General features: G+C 43.6%; 1 protein-coding gene across 1 annotated transcript in view; it reads left to right on the forward strand.

Moving 5' to 3' along the window:
* The window catches only part of CACNA2D3 (calcium voltage-gated channel auxiliary subunit alpha2delta 3), an 858,555-nt gene that overhangs the window by 318,737 nt on the left and 519,147 nt on the right, over positions 1-20,671 (forward strand). Inside the window, exon 5 of the mRNA XM_042979174.1 lies at positions 9,937-10,099. Within this exon, the coding sequence (XP_042835108.1) occupies positions 9,937-10,099 (163 nt within the window). The remainder of the gene's footprint in view (positions 1-9,936; positions 10,100-20,671) is intronic.

A 20,671-nucleotide genomic window follows, 5' to 3' on the forward strand; every position in this document is an offset into this window, starting at 1 on the left:
GTTGGTGCATAGCATCCCCCATTATCAACATCACTCACCAGGATGGTACATTTTACCAAGGATGAACCTGCGTGGACACCTAATCACCCAAAGTCCATGGTTTACTTTGGGATTCACTCTTGGTGCCTTACATTTTCTGCATTTTGACAAATGTTTAATGGCATGCATCTTTCATTAAAATATCATACAGACTATTTTCAATGTCCTGAAAGACCTCGATGCTCTGTTTATTTATCCCTTTCCACCCCCATCCTTGGCAACCACTTATCTTTTTACCACCTCCAGAATTTTGCCTTTTCCAGAATGTCATATGGTTGGAATTACATAGTACTTCTCAGATTGGCTTCTTTCAATTTGTAATGTGCATTTAGGTTCCTCCTTGTCTTTTCATGGCTTGACAGCTCCTTTCTCTTTAGTGCTGAATAATATTCCATTGTCTGGATGTATCACGGTTTATTCTTCTCCTGAAGGACATCTTGGTTGCTTCAAAGTTGTGGCAATTATGAATAAAGCTGCTATACACATCCGTGTGTAGGTTTTTGTGTGGACGTAAATTTGCATTTCTATTGGATCCATGCCAAGGAGCATGATTGCTGGATCATATTGTATGAGTATGTTTAGTTTAAAAACAAAACAAAACAAAACACAACGCCAAACTGTCTTCCAAAGTGGCTGTAGCATTTTGCATTCCCACCAGTAATGTAAGAGAGCGCCTGCTGCACCACGTCCTTGCCAGCATTTGGTGTTGTCAGTGTTCTGGATTTTGGCCATTCCAATAGGCAAGTAGTGGTGTCTCGTTGTTTTAATTTGCATTTCCCTGATGACATATGACGTGGAGCATCTTTCTACATGCTTTCTTGCCATCTGCTCATACCCTGTGTGGAGCTCTTTGTTAAGGTCTTTAGTCCATCTTTTAATCCAGTTGTTAGTTTCGTTACTGTTGACTTTTAAGAATGTTTGGTATATGTTGGGTGACAGTCCAAATCACATGTGTCTTTTGCAGTTGTTTCTTCCCAGTCCGTGGCTAGTCTTCTCATACTGTTGACAGTGTCATTCACAGAACAGAAGGGAGTTTTTCATTTTAATGAAGTCCAGTTTATCGATTACTTTTTTCATGGATCGCGTCTTTGGCGTTTTACCTAGAAAAGTATCACCATAGGCAAGGTCATCTAGGTTTTTCCCTGTGTTCTCTTCTAGGAGTTTTATAGTTTTGCATTTTATATTTAGGTCTCTGATCCATTTTGAGTTAATTTTTACGAAGGGTCTGTGTTTATTTTTATGTTATTATTTTTTAATGTTTTATTTATTTTTGAGAGAGAGAGAGAGACAGAGTATGAGCAGGGGAGGGGCAGAGAGAGAGGGAGACACAGAATCCAAAGCAGGCTCCAGGCTCTGAGCTGTCAGCACAGAGCCCAAAGCAGGGTTTGAACTAATGAACCAGGTCATGACCTGAGCCTAACTGGGACACTTAACCGACTGAGCCACCCAGGCACCCCTGAAGGATCTGTGTTTAGATTCATTTGTTTGCATGTGGATGACCTGTTGTTGCTGCACAATTTGTTGAAGAGACTGTGTTTCCTTCTTTGTCAAAGATCGGTTGACTTCATCTGTGTGGATCTATTTCTGGGCTCTCTCTTCTGTTCTGTTGATCTTTCGCCAATACTGATGTCTTGAGTACTGTCGTATTGTAGAAAGTCTTGAAGTTGGGTAAGTGTCAGTCCTCCAACTTTGTTCTTATTCAGCATGGTGCTCAAAATTTTTATTGAAAGAAATGCTTGATTTAGTCAAGCTGGAAATTTTTTATTTCAAAAATTTTATTTTTTCCTTTGAAGAGTTGGCAAACTACAGCCTACAGGCCAAACCTTTTTTTTTTTTAATTTTGTAAATTTCTGGTAAATAAAGTGTGAATGGAACACAGACAGGCCCATTCTTTTATATATTGTTTGTGGCTGCTGTCACGTTACAATAGCACAGTTGAGGAGTTGCAGTAAAGACTCCATAGCTGACAAAGCCTAAAATAATTACTACCTGACCTTTTACAGAAAAAAGTATGCTTACCCCTGCCTTATTGAATCGCTTTTAGACACCACTGCTTTCTGAGCTGGTGCTGTGCTGGGTTCTGGGGAACAGCACACCCACCATTTTGCCCCTGGTATATTTTACTACATTTTGTCCCCTGAGTTAGTGTCCTTTTTGCCCCCTCACACTTAGTAGGCTATCAGATTTACTCACAAAAGAACTGATTTACTTTGACCCCATGGGTTACAGGGATTCAGAAATACTGAAATGGATTAAACATTATCTTTTCCTTGATCAATATGGACAAAGCCACTGAGCCCCATAATTATAGCGATGAATTCGAAGGGCCAAGAAATGATTCTTGTTTGCACTGAGTCAGGCTTTTCAAAATCAATATGGAAGGACAAATGGATTTGGGGAAGAGGCACGGAACCCCCAGTCATCGGTGGTGAATGATGAGCAACATTGAGTGAAATCCTGCCTGTGCATCCATTCTTTCTTCGTTTGCATTCTGGGCTGTGTGAATTATTCATTTAAATGGCAGTTTAGAAGCTGCCTCCAGAGAGCCTTGTGCAGGAACCATGATTGCACTGGCCTTCACCAAGCAGCCTGAGACTTTGTGTGTTAATTTAGCATTCAGTTATAATGAAACAATGGCATTGAAAGCTTGAGTTTTTAAAACCATTGTAATATTATGTGAAGAACTTGGGTCTGTGGAAGGTTAAGATCTCAATTAACATGGAGCTGTGGGAGGACTCTCCACTGACAAGTTTCCTACAAAGCAGAGCCTTTCAGAAGAAGGGGTCTCCCCTTGGTGCAGGCAATTCATGGGCTAGACAAGGTGTTTCTGCTTGGTAAGGCATTCCCTGGATTTATGTTTCAGCAGAAAGGTATGATTTCTTTTGTTTCTGGGTGTTATATCATAGTAAATTATGTTTCAAAAAAATCATCGTGGGTGGAACTTATTAAACTGAGTTTTGTTTCTGTAAAGCTTTTTTCTTTTTAATGTTTTATTCATTTTTTGAGAAAGAGAGAGACAGAACGTGAGCGGGGGAGAGACAGAGAGATGGAGACAGAATCTGAAGCAGGCTCCAGGCTCTGAGCTGTTAGCACAGAGCCTGATGGAGGGCTCAGACTCTTGAACCACAAGATCGTGACCTGAGTTGAAGTTGGACACTTAACTGACTGAGCTACCACCCCCCCACTTAATGTTAATGTTTTTGTACAGTTTTGTATTTAATAATTTAAAAAATTGAAGTCTTTGTGACTTAATTTTTTTATTGAAACATAAATTCTATACAGTAAAATACATAGTTCTTTGGCATACAATTCAATGAGTACTGACAGATGAATGAATACACCTGAGTTACCCATACCTCATCAAGATATAGAACATTTCTAGCAATCCACAATGTTTTCTTATGTCTCTTTGAAGTGGTTCCCCACCTTCCTGCCCAGAAGCAACCCATGATTGCTCTTACTATTGAGTAATAATTTTGCCTGTTTAGAACTTCATATAAATGGGATTGTACATATGTTCACTTTTGTTTCTGGCTTCTTTCACTCAAAACGTTTATGAAATGCACCCATATTTTGAGTATATCAGTAGTTGGTTCCTGAGTAACAATCCACTATATGAATGTATCACAGATTTGTTTATCTTTTCATCTGTTGATAGGCACTTGACTTCTAGTTTTGGGCTATTGTGAATGGCGCTTCCATGAACATTCACACAATATTTTGGTGGCTGTGTTTCCATTGGATAGATACCTAGGGTGGAATTATTGGATCATAGGGTAGATACAAGTTTAACTTTACAAGCAATGGCAAAATGTTGTTCCAAAGTTTTTGATATATCCGTGAGCAATGTATAGGATTTCTGCTTACTCCACATTCTTGTGAACATTTAGTATTTTCAGAAAACTTAATGTTAGCTCTTCTAGTGGATGCAAAATTGCATCTGGTTGGTGTTTTATTTTGCATTTCCCTGTTGACTAATCACGTTGAACACACTTTGGCTTGCATATTGGTCATTCAAATACCTTCCTTTGGAAGGTGTTCACCTCTTTGGCCTTCTGTTTTCACTGATGTTTAAATTATAGGAGTTCTTTACATATTCTGGGTATAAGTCATTTGTCAGATGTGTATTATGAATTGTTTTTCCTCAATAATGGTTTTTCTATTTGTTTTATATTGATAGTGGATTTAATGATCAAAAGTTTTGAAATTTTTAAAATCTAAATTCTCAATTTTTTAAAATGTTTATTTATTTTTGAAGGAAAGAGAGACAGAGCATGAGCAGGGGAGGGACAAAGAGAGAGACACACACACAGAATCCAAAACGGGCTCCAGGCTCTGCACTGTCAGCACAGAGCCCGACACGGGGCCCGAACCCTGAACTGTGAGATCATGACTCAAGCCGAAGTTGGTCGTCCAGTCAACTGAGCCACCCAGGCGCCCCTAAATTCTCAATTTTTAAAATTATAAGTGCTTTGTATGTCCTAAGAAACCATTGCCTACCCGAAGGCTACAAAGATATTTATCATTTTTTGTTTTAAAGAAATATTATAGGTTTAGCTTTTCCATCAAAGTCTATCATCCATCTTGAATTAATAATGTGTGTGTTGTGAATTAGGGGTGAGGATGTTTTCCTATGGTTAAGTCACTTGTTCCAGCACAATTTGTTGAAAATATTTTCCCCATTTAATAATGTAGGTACCGTTATTGAAACTCAGTTGACTGTATGTGTACAGCTTTATTTCTGGACTGTGTTCCATTGATCTGTTTGTCTATTCTAATGCCAATACCACACTGTTTTGATTAATTAGGTTTATAGTAAGACTTAACATCAGGAAATGTGACTCTTTGCATTTTTTCTTCTTTTTCAAAATTGTTTTTGATATTCTAGATCCCTTTCATTTCTCTATAAAATTTAGAATTAACCTGGAAACTCCTAGAAAAAGACCACTGAGATTTTGATTGTGATTTCATTGAATTTTTAGATCAATTTGGAAAGAATTAACATCTTAATACCAAGTTTTCTAATCCTTAAGTAAGGCATCTCTTTTCATCTATTTAAACCTTTTAAAATTTCTCACAGCAATATTTTGTAACTTTTAGTATACAGGTATTGCACATAATTTAAAAGATTTATATTTAATTTTTAAATGCTTTTTATGGTATTGTAAATGTTATTGTTCTTTGAATTTCAATTTCCATTTGTTCTTTGTTAGTATATTGAAATACAATTGATTTTGGTCTATTAATTTCCTATCCTGTGGCCTTGCTAAAACTCACTAGTTGTAGTAGATTATGTGGATTCCTTAGGGTTTTCTACATAGACAGTCATGTCCACAAATAAAGACAGTTTTTTCCTTTCCAATTCCTATGGCATTCATTCATTCAAACATTCATTCATTCATTCATTCACTCATTCATTCATCTTACTGCAATTACCAGGACCACCAGTACACTGTTACATAGATGTAGTAACCCATCCTTGCCTTGTTCCTGATCTTGAGGGGAAAATATTCAGTGTTTCATCATAAATATAATGTTAGCTGTAGGGTTTTTTTTAAGATGCTCTTTATTAGGTTGAGGACATTTTATGCTATTTCAAATTTCCTAAGAGTTTTTAGGATGAGCAAAAGTTGAATTCTTTCAAATGCTTTTTCTGCATTTATGTGGTCATGCAATTTTTTCTTCTTTATTCTGTTCATGTGGTGAACTGTGTTGATTGATTTTTCAAATAAACCAACCATAAATTCCTGGGATAAATATAATTTAGTCATGATGTTTTATCCTTTTAATTGTAGTTGGATTTGATTCAATATTGTGTTAGAATTTTTACATCTAGGTTAATGAAAAATATTGGTGTGTAATACAGTTTTTCAAATATTCATGTCTGATTTGGTGTCAGGGTTATGCTGCCCTCATGAAGTAAGTTGGGAAGTATTCCCTCCTCTAGTTTTCTGAGTGTATATCAGATAGTTTCTATTTTTTCCCTACATATTTGATAGAATTCATCATTTAAGGCATCTGAACCTGGAGCTGTTTATATTAGCTTGGCTAGTAATTGTGAATTTACATTTTTGTGTATATATAGAGCCAGTTATATTTTATATTTCTTCTTGTGTCAGTTTTGGTAGTTTCTGTTTTTCAAGGAATTGACATTTAACTTAAGTTACCAAATATTTGCATAAATTGGTTTGTAATATTTCCTTATTTCATTATCTGTAGGATCTATATAGTGTTTCCTCTTTTATTCCTGCTCCTGGTATTTTGTACTTTCTTACATTTTTCTTCATCAATATAGCTAGGGTTTAAAATTTTCATTAATCATTTTAAAAAACCAACTGTTGATATCATTGGTGTTTTTTTCATTATTTTTTTTCCATTTTATGGTTTCTCCTTTTATCTCTATTATTTTATTCCTTCTTTCAACATTGAGTTTCATTTCTTCTTCTTTTTCTTTTTACAGGAGTATCTTAGACTATTCATCTTAAAGTTTTCTTCTATTCTACTATAATCTTTTAAATCTGTAAATTTTTCTCTAAACTATGTTTTAGCTATATCTCACAAATATTGATATTTTTTTTCATTGTTTGTTTTAAACTGTTTTCCAGTTTCCCATGTCATTTTCTTCCTCAACACATGTATTATGAAGTAGTGTGCTGTTTAATTCCCAAATCTTTGGGGTTTTTCTAGACACCATCTTTTCTTAGATATCATTGATATTTTTCATATCACTATCATATATCATCTTCTAAAATTAGCCCATTATTACCAGAGAACATAATATGTGGATTTCATTCATTTTAAATTTACTGGGACTTGTTTGGTAGCCCAGTGTGTGATCTGGTAAAAAAAATATGTGCTCTGCAGTTATTAGGTGTAGAGTTCTATAAATTCAGTGAAGTTATGTTGGTAAATAGTGTTGCTACATGACCACCCCACAATAAATGTCCTTAGCACTGAGTCTTATCAAGCCTCCCCGGTGAGCAGCATTTCAGATGTTTGTCACAGCTCATCACTGGAAGAATTAGTGCATCTTACGCGATTGCACCAGGAGAGAACTCTTGAAAACCTGAATGTGGATTCCTCTGGACTTTGCCCCCTGTAGTTAGTCTCTTCTCTTGGCTGATTTTGCTTTATATCTTTTCACTGTAAGGAATCTTTTCAAAGAAGCAACCTTTGATTTTATTCATTTTCTCTATTGATTTCCTGTTTTCAATTTCATTGACTTCTGTTCTGCAAATAAAACAAAATTATTTCTTTTCTTTTGGTTGTTTTGGATTTAATTTGCTCGCCTTTTTCTAGTTTCCTGAAGTAAAAGGTTAGATGATTATTTTTCTTTTCTAACACATGTGTTCAATGCTGTGAATGTTCTTTTAAGCTCTTACTGCATTTCACAAATTTAGTAAGTTGTATTTTAATTTTTATTCAGTTTAAAATTTCTTGAAACTCTTTTTTTTGACCCGTGTATTACTTAGAATTATGTTCCATAATCTCCAAATATTTTGGGATTTGTCCAGCTATCCTTCTGTTATTGATGTCTAGTTTAATTCCAGTATAATATAGAAGCAGACATTGTGTGATTCCAGTACTTTGAAATTTGTTAAAGTGTGTTTTATGGCCCAGAATGGGATCTATCTTGGTGATTGTTCCCTGTGAGCTTGAGAAGAATGTGTAACCTATTGTTGCTGGATGAAGTATTCTATACATGTCAATTATATCTCCTTGATGGGTCTATTCAGTTTAACTGTATCCTTACCAATATCCTGCTTGATGGGTTTGTCAGTTACTGATAAGAGGGGTGTTGAAGTATTCAATATCATTGTGAATTCATTTATTTCTTTTTGTGGTTCTGTCAGTTTTTACCTCACATATTTTAACACACTGTTGTTAGGTCTATACTATTGAGAATTGTTATGTTTTCTTGGAGAATTGATCCCTTTATCATTATGTAATGCCCATCTTTTTCCCTGGTAATAGTCTTGCTTTGAAGTCTGCTTTGTCTGAAATTAATATGTCTACTCTGGCTTTCTTTTGATTAGTGTTAGCATGGTATATCTTTCTCTGTCTCTTTACTTCTACTTGGTCTGTTCTTTATGTATAGGGTGGGTTTTTCGTAGATAGCATATAGTTGGGTCTTGTGTTTTCATCCACTCTTAGCAGTCTCTGCATCTTAATTAGTGCATTTAGACCATTCACATTTAAAGTGATTATCAATATAGTTGGATTAATATGTACCATATTTGTAACTGTTTTCTATTTGTTCATCTGGTTCTCTCTCATTTTCTGTCTTCTACTTTTTTTTTTGCCTTCTTTGATTGTTTGCCTATTGATTTCCTGTTTTCAATTTAATTGAGCATCTTATATGAATTAGTATTTCTTCTCTCTTAACATACAAATTATACTTCCTTTGAATATTATTTTAGTGGTTGCCTGATATTTTGCAATATACATTTACAGCTAATTCAAGTCCACTTTTAAATAATCTTGTATTACTTCATGGGTACTATAGGTAGCTTTTAACTACCAGTATTCCCAGTTTCTTGCTCCTGTTCCTATAACACTGCTGTCATTCATTTCACTTATCCATAAATCCTATTCACTTATCTTAGAATATCCATCTCTCTACTTATATTATCCATCTGTTCTTACCTATTTTCTACGTTTTCCATTAGTGCCTTTAGCATATTAATCATAGTTGTTTTTTTTTGAATGTTTATTTTTGAGAGAGAGAGAGAGAGAGAGAGAGAGAGAGAGAACAAGTGGGGGAGGGGCAGAGAGAGAGGGAGACACAGAATTCGAAGCAGGCTCCAGGCTCTGAGCTGTCAGCACAGTGCCCAACACGGGGCTCGAACCCACGAACTATGAGATCATGACCTGAGCCGAAGTCAGACACTTAACTGACTGAGCCACTCAGGTGCCCCATTAATCATAGTTGTTTCAAATTCTCTGTCATAATTCCAGCCATACCTACCATCTTGGAATACTGCTCAGTAGATAAGAGCACAGACTCTGGAAGTAGAGTGCCTGTGTTTGAATTCTGGCTCTGTTCATCAGGTGTGCAATCTTTGACAGGATATGTCAGTTCTTTCTACTTTAGTTTCTTCATTGGTGAAGTGGGAATACTCACAAAACCTACTTCATAGAGTTGTTAGGAGAATTGAATGAGTTAGCATGTGAAAAGCACTTAGAATAATGTCTGCCACAAAGTAAGCACTCTGTATATGTTAGATGATGCCGATAGTGACGGTGACTATGTTGATGATGAGACAGCCATATATACAACATGCTAGCACACTCCCGTCCAAGGGCCATTCATTGCCTGGGATCTCTCCTCTGCCTGGGGTGCTTCCCTCCAGGTGCCCACACAACCTGTTCCTCCTGTCCGTCAGTCTTTGCCTGAGTGTCACCACAGCACTGAGACCTTTCCTGAACACCGTATATAAACACACAGCCCTTCTGCTACTGCTCTCCCCCTTGCCCAGTTTTGCTATTTTCTGTAGCAAGTATGGTTACCCGACAAACTATAGGTTTACTTACTTTTTGTTGACTTCACGTCTCCTTCAACTTAAATGTAGGCTGCATAAGGGCAGGGTCTATCTTCGAACTTTAAAGAATTAAAATATTTTTAGGGCAGTTTTCTCTATAGTCATATAAAAAAGTACTGTGCAGCTCCTTGCAGTAAGGTTTTCTAAGAATATTTTATGACATCGGGAATATTTGTATGGCGCTATCATATCTGTGCAAAGCAGCCATAGACAGTAGGGAAGACTAAGAGAGATAGTGTGACCAGAGCAGGATCCATGCGTGTAGGGGACCGCCCGTAACCTGTGCCCACGTCTGTCTGAGTTCACAGCCTTATGCCCTAAGCCACAAGTAATGCCTTTTGACTTTCTCTTTCAGTATGAATACTTCAATGCTGTGCTGATAAACGAAAGGGACAAAGATGGGAATTTTTTGGAGCTGGGGAAGGAATTCATCTTAGCCCCAAATGACCATTTTAATAATTTGCCTGTGAACATCAGTCTGAGTGACGTCCAGGTGCCAACGAACATGTACAACAAAGGTAAGGCTCACCGCTGTGGCTCCTTTTAGAGGGTGAAGGGCAGGGCTTGTGAGGGACAGCCCCGGCTGGTTTGGGTATTGGGTTTTATAAAAAACACAACTACAAGCTGGCCGTGTCAGCGGGAGCTGGATAGGTGAGGTGTGCATGCCTGTTGTGCCTGGAGATGGCTCACTGTTTCCCCAGCTGGTGTGTGCATCGAGCAGTCTAACGTGGATTCCAGGGGCTGGCAAACCTTTCCTGTAAAGGGCCAGATAGTAACTAACTTAGGCTTTGTGAGCCATAGAGTCTCTGTTGCAACTACCCAGCTCTGCAGTTCTGGCACCAAAGCGGCTGTAGACACGACATAAATCAGCGGATATGGCCATGTTCCAGTCAGACGTTTTATCTACAAAAACAGATGGCTGGGTTTGACCTGCAGGCTGTAGTTCACTGACCCCAGGTGTAGTTTTTCTCTCTTCTCTTCCATTTCTTATAATGCTTTAGTGGATCAGAAGCCCCTGGGGTTGCGACAGGATCAGCTGTGGTCTTTGCCTAGAATACAAAGTAGAATGGACCTTGTTTTCAGGTTTGAATATAGAATCTGCTCAAATCCAGCCTTCACGTAGACTCTAGAGTTCTTTCCCCCAAATTCCCATCTGCCTGTGGAACCTGAGATTATAATGTCCAAAGACAGGGCTCTGGCCTCAGACTGCCTCTGGTTGGTCCTGCATCCGTCGCTTACTGACTGTGACCTTGGGTGCACCATCTTGTCTTTTTAGATCTTAGTTTCCACGTATCTAGGATGTGGATAATAATTGTGTCCATCTCATAATAATGCAGTTAAGTTCAGGATGTTGCCTTCCTCATCCACACCTTTAGTGAGTAGGATTTTGCTCTGCGTTCTCAGGCCTGGGAGGCTCCTACAAAAAGAGCCATCCTCCTGGAAAAGTAAGTCAGAGAACCATGGCATCTTCAAAGTAAAAATCTGCCCCATTGTCTGCCGCCGAGCTTTCTAAAACATTGGGGGCCGGATTCTACCACCCACCCAGTTTCAGTGTCATATCCAGAGGGCAGTGGTCAAGAGAAGGGCTCTGGGTTTGAGTCCCGCTCTTCCTCTTGTCAGCTCTGTGATCCTAAGCAGGTAATTGTGCCTTCCCAAGCCTTGGTTTCCCTTTCTGTAAAATAGGGACAAGGATACCACCTCCCTTCCGGGGGTTGTTGTGAGGATATGGAATGATGTGTCTACAGCCTTCGCGACGAGACTTGCTCATGGAAAGTGCTCAGTGCATCTGAGCTGCTCTTGTTGTTGTCGGGAAGTACCGTGAATATAAATCGCATTTCTAAATTATTCTAGATCACTGTTTGAAGAGCTTGGTCGATGATTAAAGAATTTCTAACTCAATGCCTGAAACATTCTTCTCGTGGTTGTCTTTTGTGGCCGTGCTACTAATGGCTCCCTTCCCGGTTTACCTACTGCCCATCCTTAAAATTCAGAGGAGGCGGTATCCCATCTATTAACTGCCCTGACATTTATTGGGGACCCCATGGTGAACCAGACAGAGCCCCTCCCTCTAGGGGGTCACAGTTTATTTGGGGGAAATGGATAGGTAATGAGATCGTTAGAACGCTGTGTGTGTCACCTGCTGGCTACAGTTACAGACATCTGGGGGCAGTGGGAGCTCCAAGACGGAACCTGACCACGTGCTCGTGTGGGCAGCCACATGTTTGTCTTTCTCTGTCTCTCTTAGAGACAGTGATGCTGGGCTGAACTGTCCCTAGTGGGCTCTGGGCTGGACTATATCCTGTGACCTAATCTTTACTTTGGACTCTTCCCTAGGACAGATCCCTTAGAGCCTAAGCCTCCTTAGAGGGCTGAGCTCAACCTCGTCCAGTGGTTGAGGACCTTGTCCTAGTCCTCCAGGGTGATCCCGTTAGCTGAGGAAGGAAACCCCCTTCTGTGCAGTGTGGCTGGAAGAAAGCCATCCTCTCAGCATTAAATACATTCTCAACTGAAGATGAAAAATTAACAAGATTTTACAGAGCAATTTCAGGCATAAAACAATTCAGAATGATCTTTTAAAATATGGCAGCTGCTTCAAGGTTGCTCGAACCATTAGCACCATTATAGAGATTTAATTGCACCTTGAGCTTTAAAGGCATAATTGTACCTTTCGATGGCAGCAACACATAAGGGACCAGCACTGCCATTGATCACACAGGCTGTAGAATCAGGGCTACGAGACTTGCTAGGCAGAATCTTAATAGATCACTTGAGCCGTGGAAGTAGGTAATAATATTTAAAGTCAACCTCAGCAGCCCTTGTAGGGCCTGCCTACCACCCCTACCCAGACTCACTGGTCCCCCAGCTAGGTCTTGGGGTCACGGACTGAGGTCAGCCAGGCACTGGATCTTGTCTCTGCCAAGCAGTGAGTAGTTAGCGGCCCAAGGGGGAGAGGAAGGGACTTTAGGAAAATTCCTGTCTCCATTCCACCTAATTCAAACCAGCCTCAAACGGTCTTTTTTTCTTTTCAAGCTGCAGAAGTGTATTTCATGTTAAGAGGGCTTGCCAGCTCAGATCTAGTTATTGATGACATGTATGTGGGACACGTGCTCAGAGCTTGATCGCTGACTGCCTGTGACATTCCTAGGTTAGAAATCTTGCCCTGACAGAGGAAACCGGTACAGGGTCCGCTTTCTGGGCAGCTTGGACATAACCGAGTGGGCTCATAGCAGGGTGGTTTGATACTTGCCTACGAGCTGCTGCGTGCTATGCTCTTGGCATAACTTCTTGTCACAGCTGAACACAGCTGGTAAACACTACCTGCTTGTCGCAGTCTGCTCTTCGCCTCCTTGGCTGGGCCTTGCAACCAGGCCGTTCACCCAGGTCAGCATATGCCCCTGCTCCAGGTGCCTTTCTTACAGGCACTGCGAGAGACTGGGGCATCAGAGTGCATGGCACATGGGCAAGCCATGAGAATTCAAAGAGCCACATTCCAAGTCTTTAGAAACGTGTCTTAGGATCCTTGTGGTGCCCTATGCAGCAGCTTCTTCATGAACCTTCTTCAGTAGAGGTTTGCTCAGTGGCTACTCTGGCACCCCCAGCCTGTGCATCTTGCTGCCCGTGACACTTCTTTGAAGAATGGCTGCCCATGCCTCTGGAAACTCCGCTGCCTGGATGAGTAAAGCATGGGGCAGGATGCTTGTTTGAGGACCACTGATGGTCTGACAGTAGATTCAGATAAAACCGAATTCTTTTTTAAGTCCTCTTTGGGCTGAAATGGTGTAAAATTCACACGCACACACATGCACACATGTGCATGTACACATGCCTACATATGTGCATGTGTGCATGTGTACAGTTTGTGTATGTGTGTTTATATATGTGTGTATGAAAGAAAAACTCTGCTCTCAACCTGCGCTTTCATTCCCACTTGCACCTCTGTGCACCCAGGTGAGAGTTCATGGAGTATACCTTTTTCTTTCTTCCATGATGCCCTATTTCACTCCATTTCTGTCATCCCTGCCTCCTCTTTCCTCCTTATGCAAATGTTCTTCTCAAAACCAGTTCAGTAAACCTTTCATTCGCTCTTTTATTACGTGACTTGGGTTTATTCCTTGGTTTTAGCATTGTTTTGTCCCAGGAGTGCATTGCATACTTTTTTTCCTTTTCCACTTGGAGTTCTCTGAGGGCAGGGCACCCTGCTGGTTCAGCCTGGTGCCCCACTTTGCCCTAAACAGCATGCTTCTTGCTTATTGGGTTTTCTCGAGATGTGGGATCAGCTGGGAGATACCAGTGCCCATGCCTCCTGGGCTGTGAGAAGTCAACCCTGGTTGTAGTGTTCCCATGGTGTTCACAAGCAGCAGAAACATATCCTGGATGATTTAAATGGAAAAGAAGCCTATTGAAAGGACATTGGGTCACTCACAGACTCTCCAAGAGAGCTAGAGAATAAGACTTGGAAAATGGTGGGGAAGGAGGGTGGCCAGGGGTCAGAGCCACACCCAGGGCCAGCCTGGTGAGGCTCCTGCACTGATTTGCCCCACCAGTGCCCCTGTGACTGCATAAAGTGTCTGTGCGTCATTTTCCTCAAACTTAAATTGGAGATGATAATCCCAGTGACCTGCTTCAGGGGGTTGCGGTGCGAGTTAAACATTTAGAAGGATGTTTGGTGCATGGTGACTGCCTGGTACACAAGCTTGGGCTAGTTTCTCTTCTCCTCGATCCTCAGCATCCTTAGCTATACAGCAAGTGGAATAACAATCCTAACCTTATGGAAGTACTGGGAGCATGGCAACAGCGATGCCCATGTGGGTTGGGGAGGAGTGGCTCACCCACTGATGTTGGCTCCTGTCACCTGCTGGCTGGAAAGTACAACCCATGTCATGGGGCTGCAGTCATATAGCACAGACAGGTAAAGCACGTGGCCTGTCAGGGAACCTGGTACTTGACGAAGGCCAATGCACTCTGCTATTATTGTGACCATATGAGTTTGTTCAATTCTCACCGCAATTATGGTTAAGAGAGGAGGACCTTCAGGCGGAGGCAGGGTTAGAACCAGGCATTTTCATTGTGTCCTGTCTGGACCCCCCACCACCTTGGTGCCTGGGCTGGTGGACTGGGAGCCATTTTTCTCAAGGGCTTGGAACCCAAGACCTGGATATAGACCAGAATTTGGACTGTAAGTCTCTGCTTACATCTTCTGTCATAGCTGCGGAAGAACACAAATGGGCAGTTCCATGATGCTGGGTTGTTTTGGGGTTTTGGCTGCCAGTCTGAGAGTTTTCACCTTCCTTGTCCCATTCTGCTCCCACACTTCCCTCCTTCCTTCCATCACTGTGAAACAGTGGCGCTGCCTCTGAGTCAGAGGAAAGCCAGAAGATAACTATGGAATAGAAAAGGTGACGGGTTCAATATGTGCCCATAGATAACATTAAACACACATGACTCTATGATTCGGCTGGGGGGTCAGCAGGGAGGGAACGAAGCCTATAGCTTCCGAGTATTTTTAGACCAAGCAACAGAGAGGCAGAGGTCACAGCTTCTTTCTTGGCAGTTTTAGCCTGGATAAAAAATGCAAATCTTAGAAGTTAATCTGTTTAAACTTTTGCGTCATTTTAGCACCTTGGCCTTGTTTTCTTCCCTCTTCAGCCCCATGAGGGCACTGAGGCGGTGTTCTCGTGTCTGTGTTTCAGATGAAGAAACGAAGGGTCAGAGAAGCCCCGTGACTTGCTCCAGGTCACACAGGTAGGAAGGCTCATGCCAGGGTGGACCTCAACATTCTGATGAGGGGTCCAGCTTCCTCTGATGCCTCTCTGGGCATGAGCTCTGAGAAAGTAAGGACCTGGTCCCCCAGGGTCCCCTGTCTGGGGCTCAGTTACTTCCTGGCCACCTTAGGATATAGGAATTTTTGCTCAGGCTGAGAACCTCAGCCCTAGGCCTATAACCAGCCTTCCTCTGAAGCTCTAACTCTCCCTGGGCACTGCCAGGGCACAAGTCCCCACGGTAGTGATACCCTAGACCCTTCTCCTGAGTCTTGTCTCTGGCCACTCTCTGGCCAGCCCTCCTCCCTCTTTCTTCCATGACACACAGCCTAATGATTTCAATGACTTGAGTTCCCATGTGAGCTGGGGTGAGCTGCTGACCCAGGTAGCTTTTGCATATCAGCCCTGCAAACATTTTTGGCCTAAGAAGTACAAAGGCTCCAACTGTTGGCTTAGGATACAAAGGGGGAGATAGCAGAGAGAGGTGGTCTGCCTGGCAGAGGTGGGAGAGGGGCATGACCTAGGCTACCTTTTCTTCTTCTTGGTTTCCCTGGCAGGGTGTCTGGTCAAGTGGACTGGGTTGCACACCTCTCCTGTGTGTCTGTGTGTGTGTGTGTGTGTGTGTGTGTGTGCACGCGCGCGCGCGTGTTGGGGCCGGGGAGAGTGTCCAACCCCTGAAAATGAAACAGGCCTAAGGAAAGTGAGACCCATAGCCAACATGGCAGAACCCAAGGATTCAGTCTGTCTGCTACAACCCAGTAGGTTCTTCTAAAAAGCCCAGGGAAGGACAGAGGTTTTGTGAGGGGGACTTGGGTCCCTGGCTTGGAAGCAGAGTATGCTTGCTGCTGTACGGATGAGCAGGACTGCTGGGTTTGGATTTGTCAGATGTCACAACCTGTCTTTCACATGTTGGGTTTGATAAATCGCAAAACACGCTTTGCCAAGCACTTCTCCCCTTAATTACATGTGTATATTTTAAGGGAGATTTAATCCATATGTTTCTGATTTGTTTACACAGAAATCATTTAAATGTTTTCTAAGAGCCATTTGATGTGCAGGAAGGCTCATGAACCTTTTAAAGAGCTGTGTTAAAAGTAACATCACCAAGACAGCGATATAGGTTGTTCCTGACTTTGCTCCCCTCGTGAGAACGGCCAACATCTACTCACCAACAAGACACCACTGAGAGAAACCCAGAACGCGGGGGTGAAGCGGAAGCACCCCTGCACCACAGAGACCAAGACAGACAGCGTTAGGGGGTAAGAGGAGCAGTTCCACGTGCACCCCGTTCCCCTCCCCCGGGCCAGTGCAGGACCACCCCAAGGAAGATCCCCCAGAGCCTCCGGTTCCTACCGGTTGGAAAGGAAAGCCCAGGGGTGACAACCAACCTTCCCCAGCATCGTGGGTCACTTTGGGGGAGCCCCTACCCTGATCTCACACTACGGGGACTTCAGGGGAATCTTCAGGGCCCAGACGCTGGGGATCAGACTGTGATGAAGAAGGGGAGGGGCTGGCAACAACCAGCACGTGTGGACCGAGTTCCCGCCCGCAGTGCCGAAGCGGTGACCCCAGCCGGCGGCTCTCCTCCTCTGCACAACCAAGTCAGGGGCGGACTCTGACCAGAGATCTTGGTGGGGTGGGCTCTGGGGTGGTCCAGAGACCAGTTTGCCCCCACTCATGCAAGGTGCTGAGTCACAGCCCCAGCTGCTCTGGTCCCATGTGACCAGAAGGGCTGGCCACAACTCCTGGCAGCCGTGTGCAAGAGGCAGGATGGCAGAGCTGATCCCCCTCGCCCCCAGGGCACAGCCAGCACTGGGCATGCGGGCTTCCGTGCTGTGCACAGGCAAGAAGGCTGATGCATAGCCAAGGCTGAGGTTGAGCTCCTGGCCCCTCCTATCTTGAGAGCCTGTTGGGAAATTGAGAGGAGGCTGGATGGTGCCCCACCTCCCACCCGGGCAAGGGGGCTGAGACATAGCCGCGCCCACCGTGGAGGCCCCTCCTGACTAGAGGGCTGGCACCACGCCTGGAAGCTGTGTGGCCCAGGGGCACTCAAGCTGAGGGAAGAGCAGACGGAGCAAGGCCCGTGGCCCCATTCAGCCAGGGAACTGGGCTGCGAGCTAACCCGAGCTAGGACAACAAGCCCTTTGCTGGGTTAAGAGCTGCTCCTCCCCCGGCCTCTGGCAGGCAGGGAGTCTACTCTGTGGCCGTGACCTTCCCTGAAATGAGCCTTCGGCCTGTCTGACCCGGGAACCTAACAGAGCACAGGGGTTGCTGCAGAGCCCATTCAGCGGCCCTACAGACAGTGGCACTCTGAACACAGAGCATAGGCCACGGCTTCCCCCGTCTGCAGAGCAAAACCGGTGGCCTCCCCTAACCAGGGAAATCGGTGCGCACTCGGGCCTGACTCGGGCCCCCAAACAATGAGCTGTACAAGCCCTGGGCCGTGGCCTGAGACCCTGCCAGGGCAGGGAAGCTAATTCATAGCCCCACCTAACATTGAACATAGCGCCCAGGCCCACCCGTCTCGGAAGCCTGACCAGAGAATCCAGGCCAGCACAGTGCCCTTCCTACAGAGTCACTCGGGTGGGGGACCGGGCCAACAATGCCACCCAGGCACACCCCCACCCCTGTCCTCAGAGTTCTCACAGTTGCCTTTCCTGAAAAGAGACCATAATAGCAGGTCCCACCTGCCCAAACACATTCCCAGCAGTCACACCCAGAAACCCCCATTGGGCTGACTGCTGAAGAACTGAGTCTGCCAAGGCAAACCTATAACGTCTGGAGGAGGTGCCCCATTACTCAAACGTGCAAATACTAGTGTAAGGAATCAAGGCTTGCAATAAGTCAGATGTTAGCTAAACTTACCGTGGTAATCATCTCACAGTATGCGTAAACCATCTTGCTCTATGCCTTAAACGGATATAATGGAGTATGTGAATTATTTCTCAATAAAACTGGGGAAAGAAGAAAAAAAGAGAGCGCCAAACAAGAAAAAAAGATGGATTTAAAATTTTTTACTTTTGTTTTTGCATGTGTATGTGTGTGTGAGAGACAGAGATAGACAGATTCCAGGATATCAGAAACAAATTTAGACTCTACGCGGTTTGTTTTCTCCTAGAAATTCTGAACTGAAGCTTCTGGAATAGACTTGAATCTTGCTTTCATGTTGTCTCCCTACACTAAGTGAATGTGCTGGTGCTGTGGCCAGAAATTTGAATCAGGCGTCAAGATCAGAGGTCAGGCCTGAACACATTGCTTTGGTCCTAGGGAGGGAACCTCCCCGCCACATGGCCCTCTGGCACCTGCATCCTCACCAAGACCAGGTGAACTTTCCCGACCCCTGTTTTGTCAGTTCGAGAGCAGCAGGACCAAAGTGTTTGGCAAGATGCACGCAAGATAATGGTGCTGGAGTGACTCCACAGCTGTCACCCTGAAGTACTCACATTTCTTCTCTCCTAGTTTAGATGTCATATTTTCATGTCACAGAATAACTAACTCTGTCTTGACATTCATGGTTTGAGTGGCTGAGTACAAGTTCTTTTAGAAGTTCCTTCACACTTGTGTGTGTGTGTGTGTGTGTGTGTGTGTGCGCGCGCACATGCATTACACCAACATAGGTCTGCATAGATGTGTGCATGTGTGTGTGATGGGTTTGTGTCTCAGAAGTGGTGTTAATGGAAGGAGGGTGTCCTGTGCCCACAATGCCCTTTAATGCTTAGGCTTAGGCTTAACCCAGAAGTTGTGCTTGTTGAATACATGGCTGAGTGAATGGATGAACAAACAGATGAGTTGATTACCCTGTACTGAGCACCTTAGCTGTATCATCTCGTCTGCCACCAGCCCTGTGTGGTAGGCAGCACACCTACACCGTCCTTCACCACCTACTATGACAGCGTTCCAGGGCACGCCTTCCATGGCCTCTGTGCTACAGTCGGGTCTGGCACATGAAAACGGGGTAAAACTCGACACACGACTTTGGGTGCTCGTGGGCCATACCCTAAAAAGCAAGTGGGAAGGGCCCCTGCCTGAGGCTCTCTGAAACATTTTGATATTCTTTCGGTCTCCTTCGCCCTGGGCACTGACCCAGGCAGAGGCCGCTGTCTCCATTCTGGTCCACTTCCAGGCTCTTCCCAGAGCCATCAGGGCATCTTTGGAGCACGGCAGGCCCAGGCTTGCATCACAGTCTAGGGGTGCCAGTTTGGTGGACTAGGGAAAGGCAGTGACCTCCCTGAGCCTCAGTTTCCCCATCTGTAAGGTGTGGAGTGTCATTTGAAGATTACAGGAGATAAGCGTGCAACACCCAGCATAGCATCTGGCACATGCAGACACTTGACTGATACACTTTGGCTTCTCACACCGAAGCAGTTTCTAGCCCCATGTTCCCTAGCGGGGTTCCTAAAGTGGCCCTGCCCCCAAACCCGGGCACAGCCTTGTGCTTCCCTTCGGCTTAGTTTGTAGGGTGAAGTGCAAATAGGCTGATAAGCATGCCCATTTATTGTCTCCCTCCTCTTCCTGGTCATGGACTTAGGACTCCATTCTCCTAACAGCCTCCCCTTAGGCTCTGTCCTCCCCCCCCCCGCCCCCCGCCAGCATGCTTTCACCCTGCGCCCCCTCTCCCCACCCCCGCCCCCACCCAAGCCAGGCTTGTCCTTTTCTGCGAGCTTCACTAGTGACTTGTCTTTTCTTCTGGCCTCAACCCTGCTCTCCAGAATAGCCACTTGTCCTTATATCCCCAGTGTAGTGGTTCCTTTTTCATTTGACTCTCTCCCCTTGAACTTGAAGGCAGAGGCTGGTTTGTTTTCTTCCATCCCCTTAGGAACCTAGCAGAAGGAATGGAATAGGAGAGATTGTCCACTGAACTGAACTGAGTCCTATATTATTACATAACTACCTGAATCCTGCATTACTACATTACTACCTGGTTCCCACATCACCACATTCCCACATTACTACCTGGTTCCCACATTCCCACAGGTCATCATAAATGGATTGGTATTTTTTGTTTTCTGTTTTTTGTTTTTTTTCCTGCTTGTTGATCTGTACATTCTACTTCTGTTTGAATTTGATTTCTGAGGGGAGTGTTGCTTTTGAAGACAATAGTTTTAGATGTATGTCTAATGAGGTAATACTTTCAGGGTCTTTTACTTTGTATTTTGTAATCCCTCTCTTTTTTTCTGAATAATAGAAATTGAGATGCAGGCTTGAAATGGGATAGGAGCTGAATCTGGGCTAAGAGGAAGTCTACAAGCCAGTGCCCAGGCAGTAAAGGACTTTGTAAGAACAGGAGTGATTGCTAATTGTGTTTTGTTTTGTTTTTTTTCACCTGGTGTC

The sequence above is a fragment of the Panthera tigris genome, chromosome A2, assembly GCF_018350195.1.
Source record: "Panthera tigris isolate Pti1 chromosome A2, P.tigris_Pti1_mat1.1, whole genome shotgun sequence".
Lineage (NCBI taxonomy): Eukaryota > Metazoa > Chordata > Mammalia > Carnivora > Felidae > Panthera > Panthera tigris.